This window comes from Zonotrichia albicollis, chromosome 6 (genome assembly GCF_047830755.1).
Source record: "Zonotrichia albicollis isolate bZonAlb1 chromosome 6, bZonAlb1.hap1, whole genome shotgun sequence".
Classification (NCBI taxonomy): Eukaryota; Metazoa; Chordata; class Aves; order Passeriformes; family Passerellidae; genus Zonotrichia; species Zonotrichia albicollis.
Window position 1 is genome coordinate 39,623,569 of NC_133824.1, and position 26,372 is coordinate 39,649,940.

At 43.2% G+C, this 26,372-nt stretch overlaps 1 protein-coding gene across 13 annotated transcripts in view; it reads left to right on the top strand.

The window, feature by feature from the left end:
- BRSK2 (BR serine/threonine kinase 2) overlaps positions 1–26,372 on the top strand; it is a 311,333-nt gene that overhangs the window by 202,856 nt on the left and 82,105 nt on the right. For all 13 annotated transcript variants that reach the window (XM_074543289.1, XM_074543290.1, XM_074543291.1 and 10 more), the window contains exons 3-4: positions 5,096–5,181; positions 16,787–16,927. In XM_074543289.1, the coding sequence (XP_074399390.1) occupies positions 5,096–5,181; positions 16,787–16,927 (227 nt within the window). The remainder of the gene's footprint in view (positions 1–5,095; positions 5,182–16,786; positions 16,928–26,372) is intronic.

A 26,372-nucleotide genomic window follows, 5' to 3' on the forward strand; every position in this document is an offset into this window, starting at 1 on the left:
TCTATTTATGCTTCCATAGAAATTGTGGATGCAACTGATATAATGCATTAGATGTTTTGGTATTGCTTAGATCTGGTAATGGCTTAATCTGTTTGGAGGAATGATGTCCCATCACAGCAGTGATGACCCTACAGGGCTTAATGGGCCTGCAGTTACTTGTTGTATAAAGCCATTTATGCTTTAATGCTGTTCTCTTCCGATTTCAGGAGTAGCCTATTTCTGTCATTATGGGCAAGAGTGGACAGGTGACCTAGACAGTCTTCACCAAAGCCAGGCATTTTCACCATTTTTAACTTTCACTCCCACACAACATGAAAGCATAAGTACCAAATTAATAAAAACTCAGGTATTTTGCTGTGATATTTCTGCTATGGCAGGAACACTGACTTTTCAGAGAACCTAATATTAGTTTCTTCCTATGAAGTGGCCTTTGGTTTTGCCACTTCAACTCAGTGAAATACCAGAGTGATTTACTCTGCTTTCTGTGCCCTCATCATGGAAATGCAAATTACTGCACAGCAGGCCAGACATTAGAGAAAGTAGTTACTCTGGTACAAGGTTTCCAACCTGAGTTCTAGCCTGAGGAGTTGGATAAGCAGCCAAATCTCTGCATCCTTTGAAGTTCATTCTGAGTGTAGAGAATTCTGAATTCAGAAAAGGTCATGTCCTGGATGAGTTTCTCCTAACTGAGGGACAGCCATGAGTTCTGAAAAGTATTTCATTAGTTACCTCAAAGTAGGGTCAACATTAGAGAGCTTGATTTTCACAAGAAAACTTACCACACCTTCCCTCCCTGCACCATTTTGCTCTGTGAGTAGGAAGAACAGCATAACATGTTGGCATCCTGCAGGGCTTTGCTGCCCTTCACCATTTCGGCAGCTCTGGAATTCCTTCTCAAGCCAGGGTTTTGAGCCATATGGGAGCTACTGATACTAGTGGAGAAAGAGAGGGCTTTCTGGTGTGCTGCTGGTGAGCTTCAAAGCTTCCAAGGAGAAATGTGATCTGCTGTTCCCCAGCCTTTTGCCTGTAGGGGTACTTTGAGAAACTGCAACAATGGTTGTTGCACAGTGCTTGCACAGGTTTGGTAGATAAAACACAGCCTGGTAAAATGAAACAGCTGGGAGCCTCATTTTTCAAGGAGCAGATGGGTCATGAGTGACCCAATAGTTACTGAGCTAATGAATGCAAGAGAAAAGGAAACTTTCCTTCTTCACGAGACAAACTATCAGGCTCCTTTGACCTGCCCTCCTTGCCTTCTTACTGAATTAACACCCTGTGTGCCTGACTCAAAAGGCAAGACACCAGAGCACTTGTTGCCAGTGCAAGTTTTCTGACAAGATGGGCTTAAACCAGAGAGATGTGATTTCCTCTGGGGGAGTATGACAGTGAAGTAGAGATGGAGGAGAGCGATGCAAAGTATTGCATGATTCCTCTACGGGCCCCGTGTTGCACTTTGTCATTAGCTGAATCACTGGAGCATCCTGTCAAATCAACCTCCTGCACAGATTTTTAGAACCTCTAATTGGCACCTGCATGGCACCTGCACAGCTACACATTACCAATGCATCTCCTTTTGCCCTGCACAGCCTTTCACAGCTCTTTCTCCCAGACTCAAGGCAGTCAGTAGCCCACCACGGAATGAGACAACCCTGGCTTTAGTTGGGATCCTGTGATGTGACCCCGCGTTCATGTATCAGAAAAGCTTTGCTTTATTCCTTTCTCTTTTAACCATTAGGCAAATGTTTCTCCATGTTTCCTGTTTATCACAGGCTCTAAGCCTCCCTAGACAGGCTATTCTGAGCTTGCCCTGCTTTCTGATAATTGCATGTGCATTAAAGCAAACACCCCTGCAGGGTTTCTCCTCTCCCCTGTCCTTGCCAGCTCGGAGCTGGACAGGATTCCATGGCTTGCAAACACAGGGCTGCGCAAAAAAAGCCACGCCAGGGGCTGGCAAAGCTCTGGGGCAGAGGGCAAAGCTGCATGCTATTTCAGGCCTCTCTTATTTTGCCAATGAGCTCAGATACCTCTCCTTTCCTAGTGACATGATGGCTCCTAGGTCCTCCTGAGCCATGCATCAGTGACATTGCTATTGAGATCTACAGTCTGTGTCCAGCCTGCATCAATTACTGCCTTCTTTGTAGGCATATAAAAAATTAACAGGATCCAGGGAAGTCACCCATCAGTACTGACTGCAGCACTAATTCTGAGAAGGTGGTCTGTTGTAAATTTCTCTGAACTCTTGTTTTGCTTTAAAAGAAGAAAGAGGCAGGACACTGCTGTGAGGTTTTTTGAGGATGAGCTTTATCAGACTGCTGTTTAGAGAACCTGGAATCTCTAGATCCTAAAGTAATACAACCATTAGCGTCTTGAGCCTCTACATGGGTCAAAGTCCTGGACTACAAGAAGTAGAGTGATGACATTTTTCCTTCATAAAACATCTCACTTGAGATAAGTGGATCAGTTTTGTCCTTGGTTTACAGATAGAAGAGGTAGCAGTCTGTGGAGAGCTGACTGGTGCAGACAACACAGCACTGAACTAAAAACACTGCAGTCAAATGCTGCCAGGCACATCAAGACAGATGCTCTCGACATACCTGGCTTGAAATTGAGACCTCCAAAACTGTATTTCCTCCTAGGATTTAGTTCCCAGGAATTAATATGCATAAAACCTTTTACACTCACATACTTATGATGGAAAAAGAAAGCAACTTGGGTTAATTCTTTTCACTTGGTTCCTAGAGTAAATCTATAGGTCATAAATAGATACTGCCTTTCTATTCTGGCTGTCTTTTACCAAACATTGCTGTAGCTGAATTCCCTCCTCCAAGTGGTAGCCTGTCACTGCCTCTTCTCATGCTTTAGGACAGTAACCAAGCAGGACCCTGACTGGATGCTGCCATCCATCACTCACTTGATCTGAACTTGCATTGCCACTGAACCAACCAAGAGGTTTCTCTGAAATGAAACACCAATACAGTTACACAGCTCATCTGTAGGAAATTTTATTTTTCACAGGAACACTGGGATTGGATTATCCTTGTCACAGCCAGTGCACTGGTCACATTCCCCATGAAATACCTGTACTTCCCCATCCAAAAGGAACTTCGTTGGAGTTGCAGTTTCTGAGCAGCTGCAGTACATGCTGCTGATGGTGAATCTCAGTACTATTGGGAGAGTGCCGTGAGAGTGGGTGCTTCTTCTGTCTTGTTTTTCCTCATTTTTGAAGCAAATCTAACTTTTATCAGTTATAGCGTTGAACAAGCCCTCTGCAAATATCAGTGCATATCTTGTAAGAGAAAAGAGTAACAGGTCTTTTTGAAGAGGAGGCAAAAATGGAATATGCTAGCTACCCCCTGGGTCTGGGGTGAAATAGGTGAACAGTTGAAATCTACCCAGCTTTTGCTTCCTGTTTGTATAATTAGCTTTCATCAGAGTGCTGGTCATGAGTAAGTTAACACCCACAGACCTGTCACCATCAAGCACTGGTTATCACTGAATTCCTAGCAGTGCTGAACTGTGTACATACATGTTTAACTGCATTCCCCACTTCTCTGAAGAAGCTATTTTCAGAGATCCCAAGTGTGGAAGTGGAATCTCTCAGATGGCTTTTGACTCTGCAGAGAGGAATAAGTGTCTTTGAAAGACTGAGATTGGCACATGTACAAATATACTTTCTTCCATCCTGTATGTGAAGAAGGCTAAGGATGATGCAGTGCAAAAGTTGCCTTTGCTGTTTTTATGTGATGCTGTAGAGGAAGAGAGATCTGGGGTGATAACCAACATGCTGGGGAATCCTCCTCTGCACGGTGTTGCAAACTACCAATTTCTACTTTCCTGCAGAGGATCTTACTGGCATTCAGGTGGAGTTGTCTGTGTTCAGCACAGGATGTTCTCTCAGGAAGTTAAAGGACATCAAGAACTAAAGGTGCACTAGGGCAAGTTCCTAATTACTCATCTGATCTCTGCAGGGAAGACATTAAGGGATGGTTTTGTAGTTTGTTCATGGTTTATCTGTCAGTATAGCAGCTCTGGGACAATCAGTTATTTAAAGGACTGGAAAAAATGCTACCTGGTTGTCCTTGTTTGCTTCTTTATGTCTTTTTCCTGCCTTTGTGGATTCCTTGAAATTTGGCATGCCCGACTGTGCAATGCATTCACTGCATCTTGTTGCAGAGTTTATTTCACATACCCAGAGTCTCCACAGTGCTACATTAACTCCCTTCAACTTAGCCTAGGTCAAATCAGAGCAGTTACAGTGTGGTTTCGAGCAGCAGAGCGATTTTGCTAACAGCTGAGGAATTGCACTGACTCCATCTCTAATGAATACCCTTAGTGGTCATGATAGGAATTTTGGGTGAGAACAGGGCTTGCACTAATTACAGGGACTTAGTCACAACTTGTTAACTCAGCACTGAAAGCTGCTCTTGGAAGTAGCCACACTTGGGCAGCCTGGGAATTGAGGGAAAGCGCAGTCTTGCGCTTAAGGCTCCAAGCACTGTCTCTCCAGTAATCTGGTTTAATTTCTTGTTCTGCCTTGGACTTCTTATGTCACTTCTTATATTTCTTTCCCTTTCTGCACCTCAGTTCTGGAGTTATAAAATCACACTGCTGTATATCTTCTCCCCCACATGCATGGCAAGTTCTTCAGGATAGGGAGTTTCTAGCATTAATTAAGAATGCAGTTTGTAGAGCAGCCTCACCTGTGGCTGTGGGAGGTCAGGAGAGCCCTACATGACATCTTCGAGTTTCTGTACTTTGAGAATATGTCACTGGTTTTGGATTGTGAGGCAGGAGCAGCCTTGAATGCTCATGTAACTCCCACAGCTAATTTTCTTTGGTAGATTTGGGACTTTTCTTTCAACCTTGAAATTTTGCTGGTTTTCGGTTCTGCAAGGCAGGGAGTGCTGAGGCTGAATAAATTGAATTTTTCTTAAATTATGTAAGTGCTAAATAAGATACATTGTTACAATTTTCCATATCCTCTGCATATGAGGAGGAGTGGAAAATGGATAAATGGGAAGAAAATGTGTGACAATACCTAATGTATTCTAAGACCAAGCTTCTAATCTTCTCTATTTCTTTTTGTTTCTTCCAGGTGGAGCGGGAAATAGCCATCCTGAAGTTGATAGAACATCCCCATGTTTTAAAGCTGCATGATGTTTACGAAAATAAAAAATATTTGTAGGTATTACTGGCTTTTGCCAGAGGAAGGGGAAGGGAAGGAGGGAAGAAGGGAGGGGTTTTGGAACTTGGTACGTTTCTGAAAGAATGGAACTAGTTGTGTTTTCACCCTCTGCTGGTGTCTGGGCAATATTTGGTATTTGGATGAGGAATGAACACTCATTATTTCCCTGGCTTTTCCAATGTTAATTTCTGTACTTTCACAGAATCATAGAATCATTAATGAAATTTTATCATTGTCTGACCATTAACCTACTGCTGCCATGTTCACCACTAAATCATGTCCCCAAGTGCCACATCCACATGTTTTTTGAACACTTCCAGGAATTAAGATTCCACTACTTCCCTTGTACCTGTAAGATCTGGAACCATTTTGAATCAAAGCTGTAACAGACTTAGAGTGGATAATTTGGATAACCTCCTTTGTCTAACAGTTTTCATTGAAACCCTCAACTCTCACTAAAGGTGTTTTAAATTTGTCCCATCAGCAACAGATTTTGGTTTTAAAGGCCACTATAGGCCCCTGATGGTTCTGCAGTGGCAGTTGCATAGCAAAGCTTTTTTTTGTAAGACTTTTTTTTCTCCAGATCATTACCAGTGCCAGACAGGGATGTTGTCCATAGACAATCACTTTAGCTTGATTTAGGGCACTAAATACGTTGTATCTGTTATCAAACAAACAGGCCACATTAATCATGGCGCAACAGGACAAAAATCAATGTTCTCCAAATAGAAAAGGGTGACCCAGTAGGGAACTCTGCTATTTCCAGCTTTTTAACAGGTTATTACAGGTAGAAGAGAGTGGTTAAAAAAGATTAAACAGTTTTTAAAAGCCACCATCCACTGGTGACCTCTTTTTAGTGTCTCAACACAAGAAGGGAATGACTGTTTATCCAAAGAAAGTGTGTTGAATGGAGGTAACAGTCCCTCATGGACTATTCATCCAGTCTTGATACTGGAGCAATGAATTCCTCTTCTGAGGAGCGAGGCCTCTCTGCCTAAGGGTTAGCTTAGTAGAGCAGGCAGTAATTTCCCTTGGCTTCCCCCTCCTCCTTTGGGGCAGAGCCTGCCATCCGAGGTGGAATGCAGTTGCCAGAAAGAGCTTGTGCAGGCACTGGGTGGAGGCTGGCTCAGATGTTTTCAGAGCTGCATGCTGAATGCTCAGTCCTCAGTGGCACAAATGGTCATGGCTCCATGAAGCCCTGTTTGCCACAGATGAGACAGAGGCCCAGATCTGCTCTGTGTGCAGACAGGCAGCAAAGGGAAATCAGGCTTTACAGGGAGTACATTCTCCCTTAATTTCCTAAAAGAGAGGCAGAAGATATTTTCTCTGTATTAAGGTGAAAGCGGGGAGGAGAGCCCTTTTTTGCTTAAAAGAGAGGAAATGTTCTTGGTATGTTGGTTTCTGTGTTGTGTAACCCTAGGTACACACACACAAGTACACACTCCTGCATGAAAAGAGCAAACAGCTGATGATGGCAGTGGTGGTAATGTAAGAATACATGCAGAAGAAAGGCCACAAGGGGATGGGCTGTAGAGGTGCTGAAGCTTTCTTCTTGATCTGAATGCCTGTAAAGCCAAAAACTGAGCTTTCCTTCTTTACCCCATAAGAATTGGGGGCTGTTTTGCTCCTGTGAAAAATATTTCACACTCAAAGCAGTGGGAATGGTGTTACTCTATTATTTTTTAAAAAATACTGCATTTATTGGCAGGACAACATCTTCATGATGAAAATCACCTTGAAAAGGAAAGCATCCCATATCTTTAAGCTATGTCTGGATATCCTGGCTTCTAAAAAATGTTGGGCTCCAAAGCGTGCTTTGCCAATGACCGTTTAGCCTTGAACAATCACTAAGTCTGCTTTGTGCTGTAGTTCCTCTGCCTGTAAGATTAAGCTGTCTGCATCCCCCTGCAAAGGCACCAAATCCCTCTGCTGAAAGACACTGACTCTGAAAGAACAAATGACTGTTAATTAAGTTTCATTTTTTATTAGTCGCTATTTTAAAGAAAGGGCACAATGCAGAGCTTCTGCCAAGCCTCCATGTTCAAAATTAGAAACAGCTGTGGCCTTTGATAAATCTGAGAGGTGGAAGAGAGTGCCTGCAGAGGGGTGAGGTGTTACAAGTGCGTGGGGGCTGAGAATGTGTCTGCGTGGACCTTCCCAAATAATAAGACACAGTGACCTCTGGTTCTCACCAGCATCAGGAAAGGGATTGCTCTGGGGTTGTGGCAGCACCTTTCCATCATGCATGCCATCCCAGCACTAGCAGCAGTGGCATGGTTTCAGAGAAGCTCATGAATTATGGGTGATATTTCAGAAGCCAGAGACTAATCACAATGCAGCACTGGGGAGCATTTCCTCGATAACTGTTAATTTCACAAATCATGTTTGACTTTTAGTTTGTGATTTAATTTGTGACAAGGGGCTTTGGTTGAGTAGATTCCTAATGCGACCATGAATCAAATCCTTTTTCCACAGTTTATTTAAGACTGAGAATGATTTTTTAAAAATAATAACAAAAATCTGTTAGCATACGTGTGTTAGCCAAGTAGTCTTTTTCTGTTTATTTTGGTATGGTTCTTTTTGCCAAGATAGTTAGAGAGGTGGGAATAGCTATGAAATCTATTATTCCATCTCTTTATCCATCATTTTGAGTTGTCTTATTTAGTAAGACTGTGGACTACACATCTAGGTGTGGGGGGGAAAACAGGGGGCACTGTGGCTCTCTCTAAGTGACATACAGCCTCAGATATATATTGTGTTGGCTAAATGAGCAATATTACTGACAGTTGAATTATTTCATATTTGTTGTATGATCACACTGATGGCCTTCAAGCAAGATTGGGAGTCCACAGTAATAGATAATTTAGAAATAGCTACAGACAATCAATGCCTCCATCTCTCCCATCATATAATGTCAATAGAAAAAAGAGCCAGGATGGGGGTTCATCCTCTCTTTTTTAAAGATCAAAATTAATCAAAGTAGCCTGGCATGGGGAATGATCAGTGGGCTACCAAAACTTGTGTGTGCACCACTCAGTTTGACTAAGGAAACGCAGACAATCAGGAATTTTAGGGAAATACAAATCATAGAATCATCGCAGAATGGATTGGGTTGGAAGGGACCTTAAAGCATCCAGTTCCACCCCTTCCCTTTAATTAAGACCAAGTTGCTTAGAGCCTCACCCAAGCTGATGTTGAACACTTCCAGGATGGGGCATGTATTAAGAGAAGGAGCAAGGCAGTAACAGATAATAACAAAATTTTGGTGTGTTCTGTAATATACACTGGAGGGACACACTCCTTGGGTGATTTTTGCATTGCAGATGAGCTGTATGAACCTGGGGAGGATGATCCTTTTTTCTCTGTGCCCCGTATAGAAAAGGTCTTTCTTGAGCTGACCCTACGCAAAGTTTTATTTACTGTGTTTTATGGAATACATTCAGCTTTTCTTTGGATCATGGAAAAGCAGTTGTCCCCTATTGGAGGAGCTGTTAGCTTGGCAAGCTAAGGGCCATCAGACAGTCCACAGGAGATGGAGCTTCCCTCTCCAGAGGGGATTGAGCTGACTGATACAGTTCTGTTGCAGAACTCCCAACAGGGGTGGCATTATCTGTTTTGATCTCATTTGATTAACTGTTTAGTTTCAGCTGTCAGGGGCTTGGTGGGGAGTAGAAATAAAATAGAAAAGAAAATACATACTACAATCACTCCATGCACTTTTCTTTCAGATGGTAATACTGATATTTCTTGATTCACTTTCCATTGATGTCTGTGTATATATATCTGTAAATTTCTATGTCAAGATGGATACAGATATTTGTGTATATATGTGTGGATTTATGTTGAATGATTTTCAAATCTTCACATTTAAGATTTCAAATTTTGTGGCAGCATTTTTTTACATCTCTGTCATCCAGTTTGATCAGCATTTTAGGCAAGAATCTGTTTTGAAAGGAGTGGACACCAGACAATTGTGCTCTGAAGTGTGCCATGCATTCCTCAGTACCTTTTTCAAATATAAGTGCCTTTCTCATCTTTCATCAGTACAATGCTATCACTGGGCAAGTGCCCAAATCTCATTTCAATGTACACAACACACCACCTCCTGATTTCAGAGATGAAGGTGCATCACAATGAGCCAGATAAGAAAATTAAAATGTCCTCCTAGCTGTGCACAGCTCACGTTTCTGGCTCATACAAAATCAGGTGGCAGCAGCAGTCAAGGACTTACAGCTCTGGTGGTGTCTGCAGAGGCCTTTGTGCTGCCTGTCCTCTCCTGCAGGGTTTTCCTGTAATTCTGTTTATTTGTGTTGAAAACTTATTGTGAGATGCCAGAAGATGCAAAAAGATTTAAAAAATGTTCTGTGTGTTCTTCTTAGTGGTAGGCCAAGACTTTGTCATTCAATCCATCTGCAGGGAAACCTCTCTAAAGTAGAGGGAGAGTTCAGAAAGTCAGAGTGGCTCTAAAGGCTCAGCACTGAAAATTAATTTTATGGTAGATGTGCACCTTGGGAGCGAAGCTGTGGGATGTCAAGTGCTGTGGTACAGGGAAAGAAAATAAAACATGATTGGAAGGCAGAATAGCATTCTACCTGTGACTTGATTAGACTAAGGAAAATATTTGTAACCAGCTACTTTGACTCCCTTTTCTTCTGCTGTTGACTTGTTTTAGGACTGTCTGGAATGACTAGCATGTGTAGCCGGAACAAATCCAGTCAGTGGTAGGAGCGGCGGGTGTGACCACTCACTCACAAGAGGAACACCAAGCCTGACACAAAGCAGGGCCTGCAGAGCTGCTGGTGGGGATTAATGCTGCACCCTGTGCAACAAAGTCTTAATAAGCACTGCCCAAAAGCCTGACTGTATTCTCTGCTCACTGCCTGACATGTGTGCTTGGATACCATCCAGGCCATGATGCTGGGCATGGGGAAAAGCAAGCCCATAGTGGAGCAATTCTCTGACATGAGTAATTCTGTGGGATGTTGCTTCAGAGCCACAGTACATTGTCATGCCTGACTTCTCTTTCAGACTTTGATAGGCAGTGTTGTGTGTGTCTGGGCCCTGGTTGTTACACCAAAGGCCACTTAGCTCTGAAGAAGAAAGCCCTGAAGTGTAAAGTCACTAACAGAATTGCAGCAGTGACCTGATGAGTGTTGTCTCAGCTCTGCCCATCCTGTGCTGAGGATCCCTCTAGCTAAATCCATTCCATATCATGTGCCCCTACAGGATGGATACTGCAGTGCCTTGGCATCCATGACTATACACCATGAAGGTACTGCTCAAAACACCTTTCATCCCAAATTAATCAAAGGTACAGAGCACAGCAGCATAATCTCTTACTACCTCTTTTCCCCAAAAGCCCCAACCTGTTCATGCCCAAATGTAACCAGCAATCAAATACAATATCCATTCAAACATGCAAACTCGAGTTAAAATTGTCGTTTAGAAAACAGAAATCTAACACATGCACATTTTCTTGCAGGCAAGAGGGGAAGAAAAAATACAGAGCTCCTGGCCCAGTGCCAAATAAGGGTTTAAAAATTCATGCCCGCCATAAGAATTTATATAACTTCTGAATAATTTATAGGCTGTGCCAATAACAAGAGGCTTCATATCTGATAGAGATTATTTAATCAATAGTAAATAGTGCAGAGAAAAAGCTGTCAAAGAAATACAGAGCATGTCAGCCTGGGCAACTTTTAACCTCTTCCCTGCCACATATATGTTCAACCATATATATGTATGGAAGGACATTTTGCAAGTAGGGTGGTAGCCTGCAAGGAGAATCACCAGTTCTTTTTTCTTCTAGAGGCTTTCTTTGTTGGTCTCTTGTTCCCTAAGAGAGGTCCCTTTGAAATGTAGTGAGCTTTCTAGCTCTCAAATTAATTAGTCACAAGGAGTAGCCAGTTTCTTGTGAATCATCTGCCAGGATTACTGTGAGATGGCCCATGGTTCATCAAGGTTGTGGCAGTGCCAACCCTACCATTTGTGGTGCAGCCACTCCAGTCTGTGTTTAATTCTGGGGCAAAACTTAAGAAAGTTTTACAGCTGTTGGCACAGTAAACATCAGGACAGACAAGAACTAAAGACTTATCTGTCTTTATGATGGAGATTCCCACCTGATATTTTATGTCTTTGAGTGTATCTCTTTCTATATAACTGCAGCTGGGTTTTGCATCTTGCTGGAGTGTATGGCTGAAGCCATACATCTTAAAAACTAACAAGGGCCACATGGATATCTAGTCAAATTCTAGCATAGTAAAAGCTCTAGGACATTGCTCAGTGATGTGTGATGGTACCCAGTGGTACGTTCAGGCTTACATTGAAGAGCAACTTGAAAACCTACTTGTTTAGGTTAAACAAAGTTGTACTTTATATGTGTAAATGTAATATCACTTAATAAAAAATAAATTATTAACTGCTTCCCTAACAGACAGCTAATTGCAAGCACTGATGGCCAAACCTTCTATTGCCTGACTAAAACGAGATGTGTGAATTGACTTCCATCTTAGAGCATTAGAGAGTGTTTCTTGGTAATCCTAATTTTTTTGCATTTATAATACTTACCTGAAATACTTTGTGTTTCAGCACGAGCTTTCATCTAGAGATCCCTCCATTTAACACTTTTATAATAAATACATAATTGGTGTAGCTGTTAGTATCTTGTAAATTGTCCTGAGAAAACAAGAGCTGCATACCCACTAATGGACTGCTGCAGGCAATCCCATCTGGCAAGAATTTTAGCATTTCACACCATTTTTGCTACTGGCTAAAAGTAACAAAATGTAGTTATGATTCTTTACAGATAATAACTGATGTGTTTGTTTGCATTTGGGTTTTTTGTTGTGATTTTGCCAGAAATATCTGGTAGTGCATGGTCCTGGTGTTCTCTGTGCCAGTGAGTCTTTCTTTAACAGCATTTTTCCTGGCATTGCTCAGAGCCAGCCTGTTTCTTTAGTTACAGTCCTGATTTGGAGGTAGCATGTAGCTGCCTGGCTAGTGAGGGCTCTCTGAGTTATTCCTCAAAGCTCCCTAGGGTATGGGCAAAGGCATCTCTTAAGAAGTTGTGGCATAGTCCACCAGATGGAAAGGAGAAATAACCACAACAAGTGTCCTTTTTTTATGTTTTAAGTGATAGGACTGTAGTGCAACAGCAACCTATCTAATCATGGTGAAGTCCTTGCTGTACTGGCACTGGATAAGAATGGGACAGTACCAGTTTACAATCCCATACACAAAGCAACTGTTGGGAATGGGAAGTCCAAGCTGCTGTCAAGCATCACAGCAAAAACCAGCCTTCAGAAAGGAGCTGATGAGAGCTGATGATGTACTATTTTGGCTCCTGAAAAAATAAATAAAATGAACCAAAAAGAAAAAAGCCTAGGATTATTCTAAGCTTGCATCTCTGATTATTTGTAATGGGTCATTTGAGGTTAGGAACTCAGAATCTTTTATTGAGAAGGTGGAGATGATGGGATGCAGATGGAAAGATGGTAAAAGGGATGAGATGCTGCTGGATGCAATCTCTCTGCTCATCTCCAATCAACACAATTATTCTTGTATTTAGTATTCAGCTTCTTTGCTTTTAAAGAGGAAACTCTTTTCTCCTTCGAGCATTGAAACTCAACTAGAGATTTTTAGTTTCATGTCTTTGCTTGTAGCAGACACATGAGAAAATAATGCAAGATGCAAACCTTGGTGTGTACGAAAGTGAGCTGCAGTCTGTGAGAATATTTGGAATCTCCTAGAGAATATATCCAGTGAGGAAAAAGTAATTGAGACTTTATTTTTAACATACACTTGCCTTCATATTGAGTTGCAGAACCCTGCTGTTTTCTGGCTTTTTCAGTGTCCTCACAGGCAAAGGGGAAATTGGGGGATAGCATGGAGTAGAAGGCACAAGGGACCTCAGGTGCTAATCCCAGCTCTGATACTGGGTGACTGTACCCTGGACAAGTCACTTGGCTTCACAGTTCCCTATCAGTAAAGAAAAGGAGGTTAACGCTTGTCAAAACTTGTTTCTCTCGTGTGAAATGCAAGAATTGGAAGAGTTAGGGCATGTCCTGAGCATCCAACATGTGAGAGCTAGGTGCTCTTGAAGAGTCTTTTGTCCTAACCTGGCTCCTGTCTGTATCATCACAGCACATAGTGTGCACACTGCCTGCCAGACACTGGGTCTCTCCTTTTCCTGAACCTTCTTGCAATGGTTGTTGCAGGAGGTGCCACATGTATTCACAGGTTGTTTTATGTTTTTACCATGGGAAGAAAGACTGATGCTGTTAATCTTACATAGATAGAATAAAAAAACCCCCAAAACTTCATTCACCAATAAGTTGCTTTTCATCTCTAAATGTAATAGGAGAGAAGTTCTGGTTACTGTTCTGGGATTTCCAGAACTTGCTTGCTTGCTTAGAATAAATTGGAAAAGTAGTACTATAATGAAGTGAAAACCTGTCATACCTGGGAAAGATAAAAGGAAAGGGAGACTCATGAAAATGCTTCTTAGTGTTTTTCTTCCCTACAGGCTACATGTTATTTACCTTCTCCCAGATCCTCCAAGAGCTGGCATTAGCATACTTCCAATCCTGTAGCACTTTGCCAAAGTAAAGAAATTTAGATGCTGATGTGAACACAGAAGATTTGGATTCTTTTCTCTGCCATGGATTCAGGAAAGATGTAGTGTCTGTATGCCTTATTTTCCAACCCAGGGAATAAGGTTCTTCTTTTCCTTTCCTTTTTCTGTTCGGCTTTTCAGAGTGTTTATTCTCTTCTCCTGTGAAGTTACAGGCACACTCTCACACACACAGATGGGTAGATACAGACATGCAGCACTTAGCGGGGTTTGTGTAGGTATCCAATGGTGCTTAGAACCAGTGCAACACTTGGAAATGTTTAAACCCCTCTTGTCGGCCTGTTTGGAAAGAACAAGTGTACTACTACTGTGCCATGTCATGTGCCAGCAGAATGTTGGCTTGCACAGAGATAGGGGCAGGTGCTGAATTATGTCCTTGTTAAACAGAAAATCTCCTAGCTGGGGCTCTCCTAGAAAAATGCACAAGGTACTGGAGGGAATAGGGCTGGCAGATAACAACCTGAGCTCACAAATCCTAGCTGCAGCTTAGCCACATAGTGCTTGTGGAATGATCCCTGCAGCATTTCTTTCTTGCACTCAAGCACTGAGGAATGTGTTTGTCGTCCTTCTCACTCATGTCACGTTGGGGGCTTTGTCAGATCAGAATACATCGTCTCTCGTGCTTCTCCGTGTCCCTTGACTTGTCATAGGCACAAATCTTTTTCAAATGCTCTCCCCTGTTCATTTCCATTATTATATCTAGTGCTTCTAGGTGGCAAGCAAAAAATGAATAACCTTGTAAATGTTCCCTGTCTTTCAATTTGTTTTATTTTTCATACAACGTGTCAGTGCATTTTTGTTGAGTGTTTTTAATAAGATGAAGTTGATGAAAATAAATTGCTTCACAGTTCCTGCTGTGGGTGACAGAAATGCTGGGTCTGTATTTTTCAAAAACTGTTTGTTTGAAGCCAGTGTGGAGGGTGTTCTGTATCTGTAACTGCAATCATCTTTGTAAGATATCTCCCAGAAAAAGGAAACAGCCAGCAATTTGAATTTGGGGGGCACGATGCACTGCTGTATCCAGCTTCTTCTGGGCACAGTGAGACAACAAGCTGTCAAGAAGAATTTTAGGACTGATTCTGTGCCAGAATTGGGTCTGCCATATTGGATAGTTAGCCAGATCTGTCTCTAATATGAGAAGGAGAATGAATTCTGCAGCAAACCTTCTTACCAGACTGTCTGTTAGCCAAGGCTTAGGAACCAAGGATTGGGTTTGGGAACCAAGGATTGACAGTGTGGACACCCCAGTGCCCATGGCTGCTGCATATCAGCCTTCTTCTGTGTTTGAATGACTTGCTCACAAAATGTCATGTCTATAAACAGTGCTCTCCAAATTACCAGGGTGTACCCAGCAGACAGTTGGGCAACTACCCATCTGTTGGGAAAGAAGATAACCCACACATTCCAAATGGGATTTTCAAGTTAAGATTTTTCTCTTTTTTAACTGATTTTAATTTTAAAAACTCAATATTACTGTTTCTTGTACCTGTTTTGACTTTGATCGAAAAATGCAAAAGTACAATTTTAATTCCCTCAAGTTCATGATTTTATGGTTTTGTCAATTTTTTGTACTTATTTAGCTGGCAAGACAATACCAATGTCTGTCTTTCTGTCAGGTGGGGAAGTGCTTTCTCCTTCTGCTAGCTGGGAGCTGACACATGGAAGTTACACAGGAGATGATGATGGACCAGGAGCTCAGGTCCCACTTTTGCAACTTCAAGGCTAATGCCATTATCATTGAGCAAGCTTTACTTTCCTCACAACTGCTTTCAGTCCTTCTATTGTCCTAGCTTTTTGGAAACATTGAAAACAGAGCTAATTAAGACCCCCAATTTATATTAATCATCCCCACTTTTCATTTCAAATTCAGAAATTTCCTTGGAGGTTATGCTGCTTGAGGCACAGAAAAATTTTACAGTATCCTGGATTTATTATTCTTCATTGTCTATTCGAATTTGAGGAGTTTGATTAATTCTGGTAGTAAAAGTATTATGCTGTAAAGCAGAGGGTTGAGGGATCATGCTGCACATACTGTTCAGTGTGGTCTGCTTCACTGTTGGGAGGCAGGGACTGAGAAGTACACTCCAACTTGTTTGTTTTTAAAGGATTCCATTGATGGTGTTCCTGCCACTTCCCTGGGAAAACTGTCACTCCCACTATTAGGCAACATCTCCAGAGATTTAGACAGTTTTCCTTTGCTTGGCTGCCTTTCACTAGCCCTATTTAAAACAGCAAGATGGTCCATCCATGGCAAGTCCTTTCCTTCCAGAAGGTTTCACTCTTCACTCTGTGACTGCCAGGAGTGCTGTATGAGGTCGGGAGTTTCCCCTCCTGCTCCTAGGCCCCCTTTGTGCCACATGTATTCACTCAGTGCCACATTTTTCACCTGTGAGTTGCAAGGCCAAGCAGCTGCTCCAGCCAGTCACTGCTGTTCAGCAGCAAAAGCTAAGCTTTTATAGAGACTGCACACACACATAGTTATTTTTGGTTTGTTTGGTTTTATAATATTGTACATTGTTCACCTTTTCTCAATTCATTTTGGTTTGTTGACATCTGTCTGGTTCTGACTGCAGCTTTGCCACTGAAGCTGTTTTATAAAAGAATTTTCAGCTTGGTTAAAGGACCTGAGGCTTCTTGGTAAAGAGTCTTACTCCACTGTAGCTTTTATAGAAGCTTATACTTGATTATTCTCTGCTTCCCATCCTGGTCTTTGGAGTAATTTTTAGCTTCCTGATTAGGTCTTGCTATGCCATTGGACACTGAATCCAACCATGGCAGGTCTGAAGTTTGCAGAACCACTGTTAAACATATTAACTCCTGTTTTTAAAATGTCAGTTCTCTTCCACTGTTATTTCTGGAAGTGTTCCCCTTGACTACGTATAAACAGAAGTGTTTGTCTATAACTGTGTGAGTGTGAGGGGGTTGGTGTGATCATGTACTTAAAAAATCCTGACTTTGTGTTTTTCTAGGTATTTGGTGCTAGAACATGTGTCAGGTGGGGAGCTCTTCGACTATCTCGTAAAAAAGGGAAGATTGACACCAAAAGAAGCCAGGAAGTTCTTCCGACAAATCATCTCTGCTTTAGATTTCTGCCATAGTCATTCAATATGGTGAGTACAGCCATTTCCAGTGGGAGTTCCCTGCTACAATAAAGGGATCTTACCTTGATACTTTTAATTTTAAGTAACTGATGTTGTAAAGCTCTAAAAGCATTGGGTAAAGTGCTGGTGTATTTTTGAATTCTTGTCCATGTGTGAGACAGTGTACCAGTCACAGACAGACTTCTCATGGAAAAGACTGTCTGTCATTTTTCACTGGAGAAAAATTAATTTGCAGGGAAGGCTTTAAACAGGAAAACCAAAACCACCGAGGAAAAAGAATTTCATTTCCATAATTTTTGTGGCACTTAGTAATAACTAAGAACTCCATACACTGTATCTAAATGAATCCCTGAAGAAACCTGGGACAACTGCAAATACAGCAAAGTTATTTTATGGTTCCCTTCAGTTTTTGGAAACCTGCTGGCTTTTGGCAACCTTTACTGAGTCCCCTCTGGGCATTTGAGTCACTGTTGCCTTTAATTTCCTTTCCAGTAGGGAAGAATTTTCTTACTGACTCCATCATATTATTTAACCATGGAGTGTGGTTTAACCTGTGCTTTCAGGTACTGTTTTATATTGGACCAGTTCCTCTTTCATCTTCAGCAAGTTGAGATAATTTAAATTATACTGAAATCAAGTTGTTGCAATCAGTCTGAGCACAAGAGTTTCTGTACAGCTGCTGACCCATAACTGCCTGCTCATTGCTCACAAAGGCAGCTCCTTGCATTTGGATTGGCTGGGGGAGAACATTTACATTTTATGTCTGCATGGCTGCTTCTCCAAAGCCACAGCCAGCCACAGATCCCCCACTCCAGGAGGCCAAGGGCCACTCAGAGGTACTGCAGTAGCTGGATTTGTATAATCACTGTGTGCTTGCTTCTCAGTAGCCATGCAGGGATTTTCTGTACCCCCAGTTCTGTGCTGAAAAGTCACAAACCAGATGGCCACAGTGAAAATGGATGTTTAAATATTTAACTTGGTCTTCTAGCCCCCTCCCCCTACATCTCTGAGTCATTTCAGCAGGAAACAGTGATCTGTAGGAGAACATATTTCTAATAAATGGAGAAGGAAAGAAGAGCCTTTCTTGAGGATATATGAAGAAGAGTATACTGTATAAGAAGAGTACAGCAGCATACTCTTAGCAGAAGAGGCAGTTCAAAGGTGGTAGATCTGGGTGAGAAGGTCGTGAGGACAATGCCTACCTGACACAGGAAGGGTTACAATAGTCAGAGAAATTCCCAGAGAAGACAGAGCAGGTTGTATGCCCTAACTAGAGGATCTAAGTTTTCTCTGTCGGCAGTGACCTCTGACCAGTTTTATTCTGTGAATTCCAGTTTTTCCTCCCTGCTATTCAACTACATGAGTGATCACAACCTCCTTAGAACCAGCATGAGCCTTGGCAGGTTGTAGACCTGTTATTTTTTACATGCACTGGGCAGCGTAACCACTGGTGGATTGAATACATACATGTTTCTGTTCCCTACTTGGCTTAATACTTAAGGAATCCAATCCAACAACACTCAAAAATGTTGAAGTACAGCTGAAGAGAAATTATTTACGCTTCCAGATGAATATTCCAGAGAAATCAGAATCTCCATTGGGAGAGAAGTTCCTACTAAAACAAGCACATACAAGCTAGTCCTTTGGACTTGTTGTGGATCCCTCTGGATTTGGGAGACTTTAATAAACTGAGGATCATGGTAAGGCCATCAGACAGACAGATAAACAGGCTAGCACCTCTGTAGGTTTAATACTCTGTGATATTTTATAGGCAGATACATGTCTATCTTGAGGAATCCATTTTCCTCTGTTAAACATACTGGATTGTGGGCAGTAGTCTCGTTGGACAGTAAATCCCATTCCTTGCTAACTCCCACCTGACAAGCATCTAGTGCTGGCTAAGTTAGCAGTAAATCGTAAGCTCTGCCTCCAGGTCACTCTGTGTGGTCTGTGTTCTATTCTGTGCTGTATTCTGGACAGTTATCAGAAAATCAGAGCATGCATAAATATATATGTGAGTGTAAAACTTAATGTGCTTTCCTAAGCAATGAAGCCTGACCTTGTCCTGTCGTGGGGCAGTGAAATGACAAATCATCTCATCAGCCAGGTTATCCAGTTATGACCACATTGAAAAATGAAAGCTTCTGCTTTGGTTAACGACTAAATGTGGGTGCCTCCAGCCTACTGGCAGAATAGATTGATAGCCTGGTGTCCCCATACCCATATAATAGTCCCATCTTCTTCCTGTATATCCCAAAACACTGGGAAATACCTGTGGCTTACTTTAACAGCAGCATGTAACCACATTCAGCATTCACTGAATGCATTGATACACCAGTATTCCTGAACCAAAGATTCAGAAAGGATTCCCAAGTCCCCCTCCCATCAGTAAAAAGCTTCTGCTGCTACTGTGTGGAGAGATCACCTTTGTTGGGAGGTATTTTCAAACAAGCAGCTGAGAAAAGGAAGCAGAATAGGTGTGGAGCTTGTGTCTGTTTTTTATTTTAAAAATGTGCTTCCTGTTCTTACTTTATTTACTGGAAGCAGTGGGGCAATATTTGGTGAGTTTCACTCTGTGGTGCAGTCACTTACAGGGTTTTGTGGTGCAAGTTGGCCATGGGGGAAAGCTCATGGGTAAGGCACTGCCGGGTTCTCTGAGGACATTTGTGTGGACATGGCACGGTGCCACGCCAGGGACCCAGGGGCACGAGTGGCACCACGCAGGGACATCACATGGGATCTGTGCTACCTCGCTGCCTTCCCCGAGCTGGCAAGCGCCTGGCTCCGTGATGCGGCATTGCTGCTTCTCCTCCCAGCCCTTCCCTGCGCTCCCGGGCTCCGCACCGCGCCGCAGTGCCTGGAGCGGCCGCGCCGAGCGGGGAATGCATGGCACAGGGCCTGAGCTTCCCCGGACATCCATGTGCGGCCATCCCAGAATCTCCATTGAGAGGTTCTCTTTAGACATAACCGATGGGTTTGCCTAAGCTGCCATTCGCCCCGTACTGGGTGTCTGCTCTCCCACATTCTGTGCCTTTCGGGGGTACCTCGGGTACCCCGAACCAGCAGCCCCTTTTGAATGCGGAGCATTCAGCCCCTCTCTGCTGCTTGGGTGCCCGGCTGTGTTCCCTGCGGGGATCCGTGTGTGAGCGCCCCCGGGGCGGGGTGCCAGGCTCTCCCTCCCGCTCGGTTTCCCCGGGAAGAGCCCGCTCCCTGTGTCTGTGGGGAATGCTGCAGCGCCGGGCGGGGCGGGCTGCGGCCGCCTCATTGGCTGGCCGTGACATCACCGGCGCGAGCCGCCATTGGCGCCGCGCGGCCCCTGCCCCGCCGCGAGCCCGCGGCCTGGCCCGGCTCCGCTCCGCCGTCTGCGGCTCGCGAGCTGACAAATAAAAATATGATTACAGAAAATGCCCCGTGGCAAACCTTATAATGGCTTCAGAGATAACAGATAATGCCAATTACTGCGCGGGGCAGTGGTGACATTGAGAGGAAATCCCCTGCGGTAATGAGCAGGGAGGTGATTATTTCATTTTATTTTTTATTTTGGTTGCGTTTCATTCTGTGTTTCTATTTTTATTTTTTTTCTTTTTTTTTCCCTGAGCGCGCACAAGAGGGGTTAAGGCAGGTTCTTTATGAATATTGATAAATGACAATTACGAGGGCCCTTTCTGCTCGCCTTGCCCGGGGCTGTGCTTGTTTGAGCGGAGCCGGGGAGGGCTGTGAGGGATGCGGAGTGTCCGTGGTGTGTGCTGCGTGGGCACGGCCATGTGTCACTCGCAGGGCTGGGACAGCAATTACAGCCTGCCTTGGCTCGGCCTCGTGTTCCTCCCTCCGGGCCGGGAGGGGAAGGCTCCCCACAAAACAGCGCTGCAAGATTTCACAGCGCTGCTGCCAAAATCTCTGGTATATTCCTGCCGGCAGGAGCTGCAGGGCGCTGTCAGTAAGGGAAGCAGGCTTTTAGGGAGAAATCTGGGGTGTCTCTGAGAAATGGAGAGAGCTGAAGGATGCCAGCTGCCGTGTTCTGCCATGTAGTGCCACCCTCTCAGAACTCCCGCTCTGCCCTGCTTCGTCCCTAAGGAGCATGCTGGGGTGTTCTGCAGGGAGGGTCTGTCAAATGCTGAAGACTGCGACACATGGGCACTTTGAAATCATGACTCAAGGCCTCCAGATGTGAAACTGGTCTAGAAATGGGGGAGTTTAGTAAGACTGCTTGCTGGCTTGTTGTTTTGTTTTGTTTTTCTGGTACCTGAGTGTTCAAGTTTTCTTCCAGGCCGTCAGAAGTAAGAAAGGTGCATTTTTACCCTGTTGAAAGCTCACCATTCATTACCTGAATCCAGAAGTTTCAGTTCTGTGCTCAAGACTCACTGTAAAATGGTGAGGCATTTTCAGATATCCCTTGTATAGAGAACCAGAGAAAAGCCATCAAATGCAGCAGCTGCAATGCCAAAGGCAAAGTTACCAGCTCAGCTAAAGTCAGGGAACATGTATTTTTGTAAGTTTTCTTCTTTATGTAAGACACTGGAAACTCAAAAACGGCATAGTCTTACTGTAAGCATAACCAGGTAACATTTTCTGGGAAGTGCAGCGGTGGTGATCAGACCTGACAGGCTGTTCTGGCTTTGTAATGCATGAATATATGCTTTGAGGAGAGGTTGGCAGGGAGAAACAATATATTTTAGTGGATCAATGGAAATAATTGTTTAAAAGCAAGCAGCATTTTATGCATACAAACCTTTCCCCGGGCCTCCTGGTATGTTTATAGATGTTGTCCTTTTTCCTAGCTATAATTATGTTTACTTGTTCTGCAGAATTCTGTGAAAACTTAACTAAATTTAAGCATAGCTACCATGGCTATAAACCATGAAGAAAGAATCTTCTGTAGGTAGATGCAACTTACATGTTTGGATATTATTTGCAGAAAAAGCAAGAGAAAATAAGATCAAAGGCTCTTTCTGCTCATGAAATTGAAAATAATGCTTCTCATGCTATTAATTGTTACTGATAAGGTATTTGCATCACATCAGGCACTTTAAGAGGCATACTGCAGAACAATTATTCTGTGCCCTGGCCCTTCTGGGAGTTTGAGGTCAGTAAGAAAAGCATTTGCAAAGTAGCCAACAATTTGATTAGTACAAATGACCTCCAACTACTCCAATTAAGAGGTTTCTTGGGTTAGAAATCTGTGACCTACAAGGAGTTGTCATAGAAACTGATACGAACGTTTCAGCTCAAACACCACCTTAAAATAATGGCTTCGTTTGTCATCTCATGCCAGGTGACAGCTCCTTTGAATCCAAGATCTAGAGTCTGTCCCTACACCAGAATTCTTCTGGTAGCCCTGGGTGACAGGCAGGGCGTGTTTCTCCTGCAGTTGCTGCAGTACAGGTACAGGGATATTCTGAGAGCAGGAGGATGGACTGGAAAAGCACCGGAGCGAGCTAAAGGAACTGTCTGAACAGCCTCTCTGGGTGTGACTAGCAAGCAAGCCTGGCCAGTGTGGAAGTGGGAAGCTGGAACACGTTCATGCCTATCTGTGCCTTTCATTTTCCATGCACCTTCTCCAAGGATGATGCTCATTTCCATGGAACAATTTTTTCAGAGCTCTCTCTGCATCCATCTTAGGCTGCAAGGAAATTGTAAAGCCTTTGTTGTAACTTGTGAAAGAGGGATGCTGCAGAGAGTCTGACAGCGTGTGCTTCCCCTACCACAGCTTGCTCCGTGGCTCTCTTTCACTCACATGCTCTCCCTTCAATAGCCCACAGGATGCTGGCTCCAGAGGCTGACTTCTTGTGCTGTTGTCTTGGCTGAGGAGCTCTGGGAGTCCATGGCCACTATGAGTCAGGGTTACACTGACTTGTTCTGCAATCCTGCATTTCTCTTTCTCATTCCTTTTCAGCTTATGCAAGGCTCAGTTGGAGGGGTTGATGTGTTTGTCAGAAAAGAAGCTGCTTTCTTCTCTTCTGGTTTTCCAGCCATGTGATAAAGCCCCTACAGCTTTAGAGCCTTTAGAACAAGGAAAGGGTAATGAGTCCTCTGTTCACCTGCAGAGAGAGGAGTTGATGCAGTCGTGTAAGACATGGAGAGCCAGAGAGATCAGCTGGAATAGAACCAGATTAAATGCATTTACTCTGCACTGTTCCATTAATGCCAAGTAATTACCAGATACATTGGGAATTTTGTTTTGTTTTGTTTTGTTTCATTTTGGCACAAGAGAATTCTTTTTCAAATGCGAGTGCATTTGACAGTCCGGTCTACTGGGCTCTTAGGTAAATTATAACAAGCCTTCCCTATTCCCATATGTTTCTCTCTCTTCCCCCTGGCACTTGAAAAGCTGGCAATACAAAGATGGGAAATGCAAATGCAGGAAGGAATCTCTTTCTCAGTGGCAGCGTTGCTGGTTATGCTGCTCTGGTACAAGCTCCTGGCCTGACTGCTATCCCCAGGATGCTGCCTCAGCCAATTCAAAGTGGCCCAAAGATGGGTGTCAGAGAAATGCTCCAGCTAGAGGAAAATTTTCACTGGGACATGTAATTCTCTTGTGGGTGAATGTGCAAGTACTGCTGATCCCACTGGCACCCTGATCTCTGAAAGCACTGCTGCCAAAATACAAAATTTATGCTCAGGCTGCCATGAAATTTCTAGGCTAACCATCCATACTGAGCACTAGAGACTGTCTTGAAAAAGGGATGGAGAAGGGTCAGAGACGCAAAACTGCGCTATCAAAACTATTCTATTATTTTGGGAGCCAGGCAGCCATAAATGTAACAATTCTCCTCTCTGCTCAGTGAAGTGATAATTTCTATTGTGAAGAGCTGATAAGTTTTCTTGGTTTTATTTTGATGAGTATCTGGAGGAAAAGAAAAGAAAACTATTAAGGTCTGTTGCTACTCCAGTTTTACTTTCACGCATACTATCCTAGTCCCACAGATCCCCAGATCCCAACTTAAGGTTTTCAAAATGCTCACTGGGAGCTAGGTCAGTGCCTCTGCCTAAAGACCTCCATCAGACTGATCATTCATGGAAAAACATTGTGCAGCATAGTGAGGTGAAGCTTACTCCATGTTTGGAATGTGGATGGTGGTACCCCCTTTTTCCTCTCTTTCTTGCAGTGACTCTCAAAAAAATCCATAATTACATGCCAACTTATAGGAACCTCATTTCCCCACTTGATTCTCCCTAAAACCCCAGGCCTAAACTCTGTTGTGGATCCCAGCTGATGGGAAGACAGGATGACACAGGGAGAAGGAGAGAAGGAGACAAGAAGGGAGAAGGAGACTCCAGGATTGAATATTGTCTCGATTTTCAAAGGTGTTGTCCCTTCCCTTTCACTGCCTCTTAGTGGTCGGGAAGTGGGGCTTGTTCAAGATTTACACACATTGTGCTCCAGCTGGGGCCTGTGGCAGATCTGCCAAGGCTGGAAGCTCTCAGCCATGGAAAGGGAACATTTTTGCATTTCCTTTAGCTGCACCATGTTCCTGAAATAAGATATTTTGTTCTGAGTGTACATCTAGGCTTGCGGACATCCTGTGCTTAGGTCATGCTCCATCTTGGTTGTTCCTGCTCTCTAAATGAGCCACACAATTTGAGGATAAGCAAAGGTTTCAATTTTTAGGCACAAAAGTCACATGTCAGCAGTATGTCTGCTATAGACTGTATATATGAATCATACCATATCATGCAGTGCACAAGCAGTGGAACAGGCACAGGCAGCAGCACCCTCAACTTCTATACCATGTATGTGTTCAGCAGTCAGCCAGGAGCACTTGCCAAGACTGAAAGGCAACTATAGCTGCCGAAAAACTCTGCACAGCAGGACACACACTCAGCTTGAGCTGTGGGGAGGTTTCTTGTTTCATAGCATCAAACAAGCAGCACTCATTTTACAGGGGCTGTTACCTGCCCCTGAGCATTGTCCTCAGACAGGGGAACTGCAGCACACCTCCCCAGCTGGATAAGGTCTTACCATTAATGAAAGCAGTTGTAAGATGAGAACTGTCCCAAATGTCTGCTGGAGGAAGGATGAAATCACACACTACTGTCTCATTAGCATCCAGCTTTCCTCACTTGCCTTAGAACCATGGGCTCTTCACTCCATTTCACTGCTGGTGCTGGAGTTTGTTGAACTTTGGCAGGTGTTGATGATATTGCCTTTGTCTGCTGCCGTCCTTGATGATGACATTCAGGGATTCTTTTCCTGGCCATTAACTGGTCATTCGCTGTCTTTGGAACCTTTCCTTGTCACTCATCTCCTGCATTTTTTGTCAACTAGTTATGACTATCTTGATGGTTATTATAGAGCTAATAAGTCTTCTGTCTCTCTTATCTCAAACCTTAAATTTCTATGAGAAGTACAGATTGGATAAAGCACCTTTTGCATTTTCAGATGAAAATGTGCACAAATCTGAATCACAATTATTATCCACAAGCTTGTTTCCTCATTGTTAACAAAGCTGTTGTAACACACAGGGTTCATCATATTTATGCAAGATTGGAGACTAAATTTTAAAAAGCAGGAGAGAGCAAATCATAGGTCTCAGTGGGATGAATGGCCAGTAACTGCTTTGAATGTGTGCTGTTTTGTTGGGAGTCTCCTTTGGAAATAATTGTTACAGTCCCCAGGTATCCTATTACCATGTGCTCTGGTTTTACGTAGAATTTACCTGCATTATTTACAAGTTGTCTCTAACCAATCATTCCTCTTCTCTTCAGATCAGAGGATCTAATTTCCAATACATTGACATGCTGCTCATGTTGCTCTGAGAGGGAAGAGACTGTCCGCCTTTATGTTTTTGTAAGGGTAGAATTACACTTGCATGCATGAGGAGTGTTAGAGCAATGCTTTAAAAAGTGAAGAGGAAATGGCACAAAGATAAGCCTGCCTTCCTTGATTGGTGTCACTTGACTATTCTGACACCTGGTTCTTTTGCTGAGTTCAGTTTCTGGTCAGAGGAACTGCTTTTAGTTGTAAGTTTTTGCACGTGGGTGCTGTTTGCCTGACACTCAGTGTTGTTGGATGTCCATTTCCCAGAAGTTTGTGTTCTGCCTATCCATGGAAGCTGACAGTCCTGCCTGTTTGGGTGCTGCTATTTAGACCTTATATTATCAGAGTAATTTTGCCTAGTCATAAGCAAAGCAAATAAAAGAGCTTTTTCTTTGGTCTGTCTGAAATGCTTCTCTCATCTCTGTGACTTTCCAAGAACTGCAAATAAAAAGGAAAAAAACCTGGCACATTCATCACAAATTTTCTGCAAGATTTTTGTCTTTGTATGTAAAATCAAGTGAATGTTATAGTTGTACAGAATCTCCTGAGTACTTAGATGCAAACATGGGTGCACAGTGGTTTTGGCTGTGAGCAGTGGAAATTAATAAATTTATCAATATATGATTTGGAGCAGGGGTTGCCATCATGAAGGTTGTGGTTGCCTGGCTCTTGTCATGTTGACAGGTAATGAGAGAA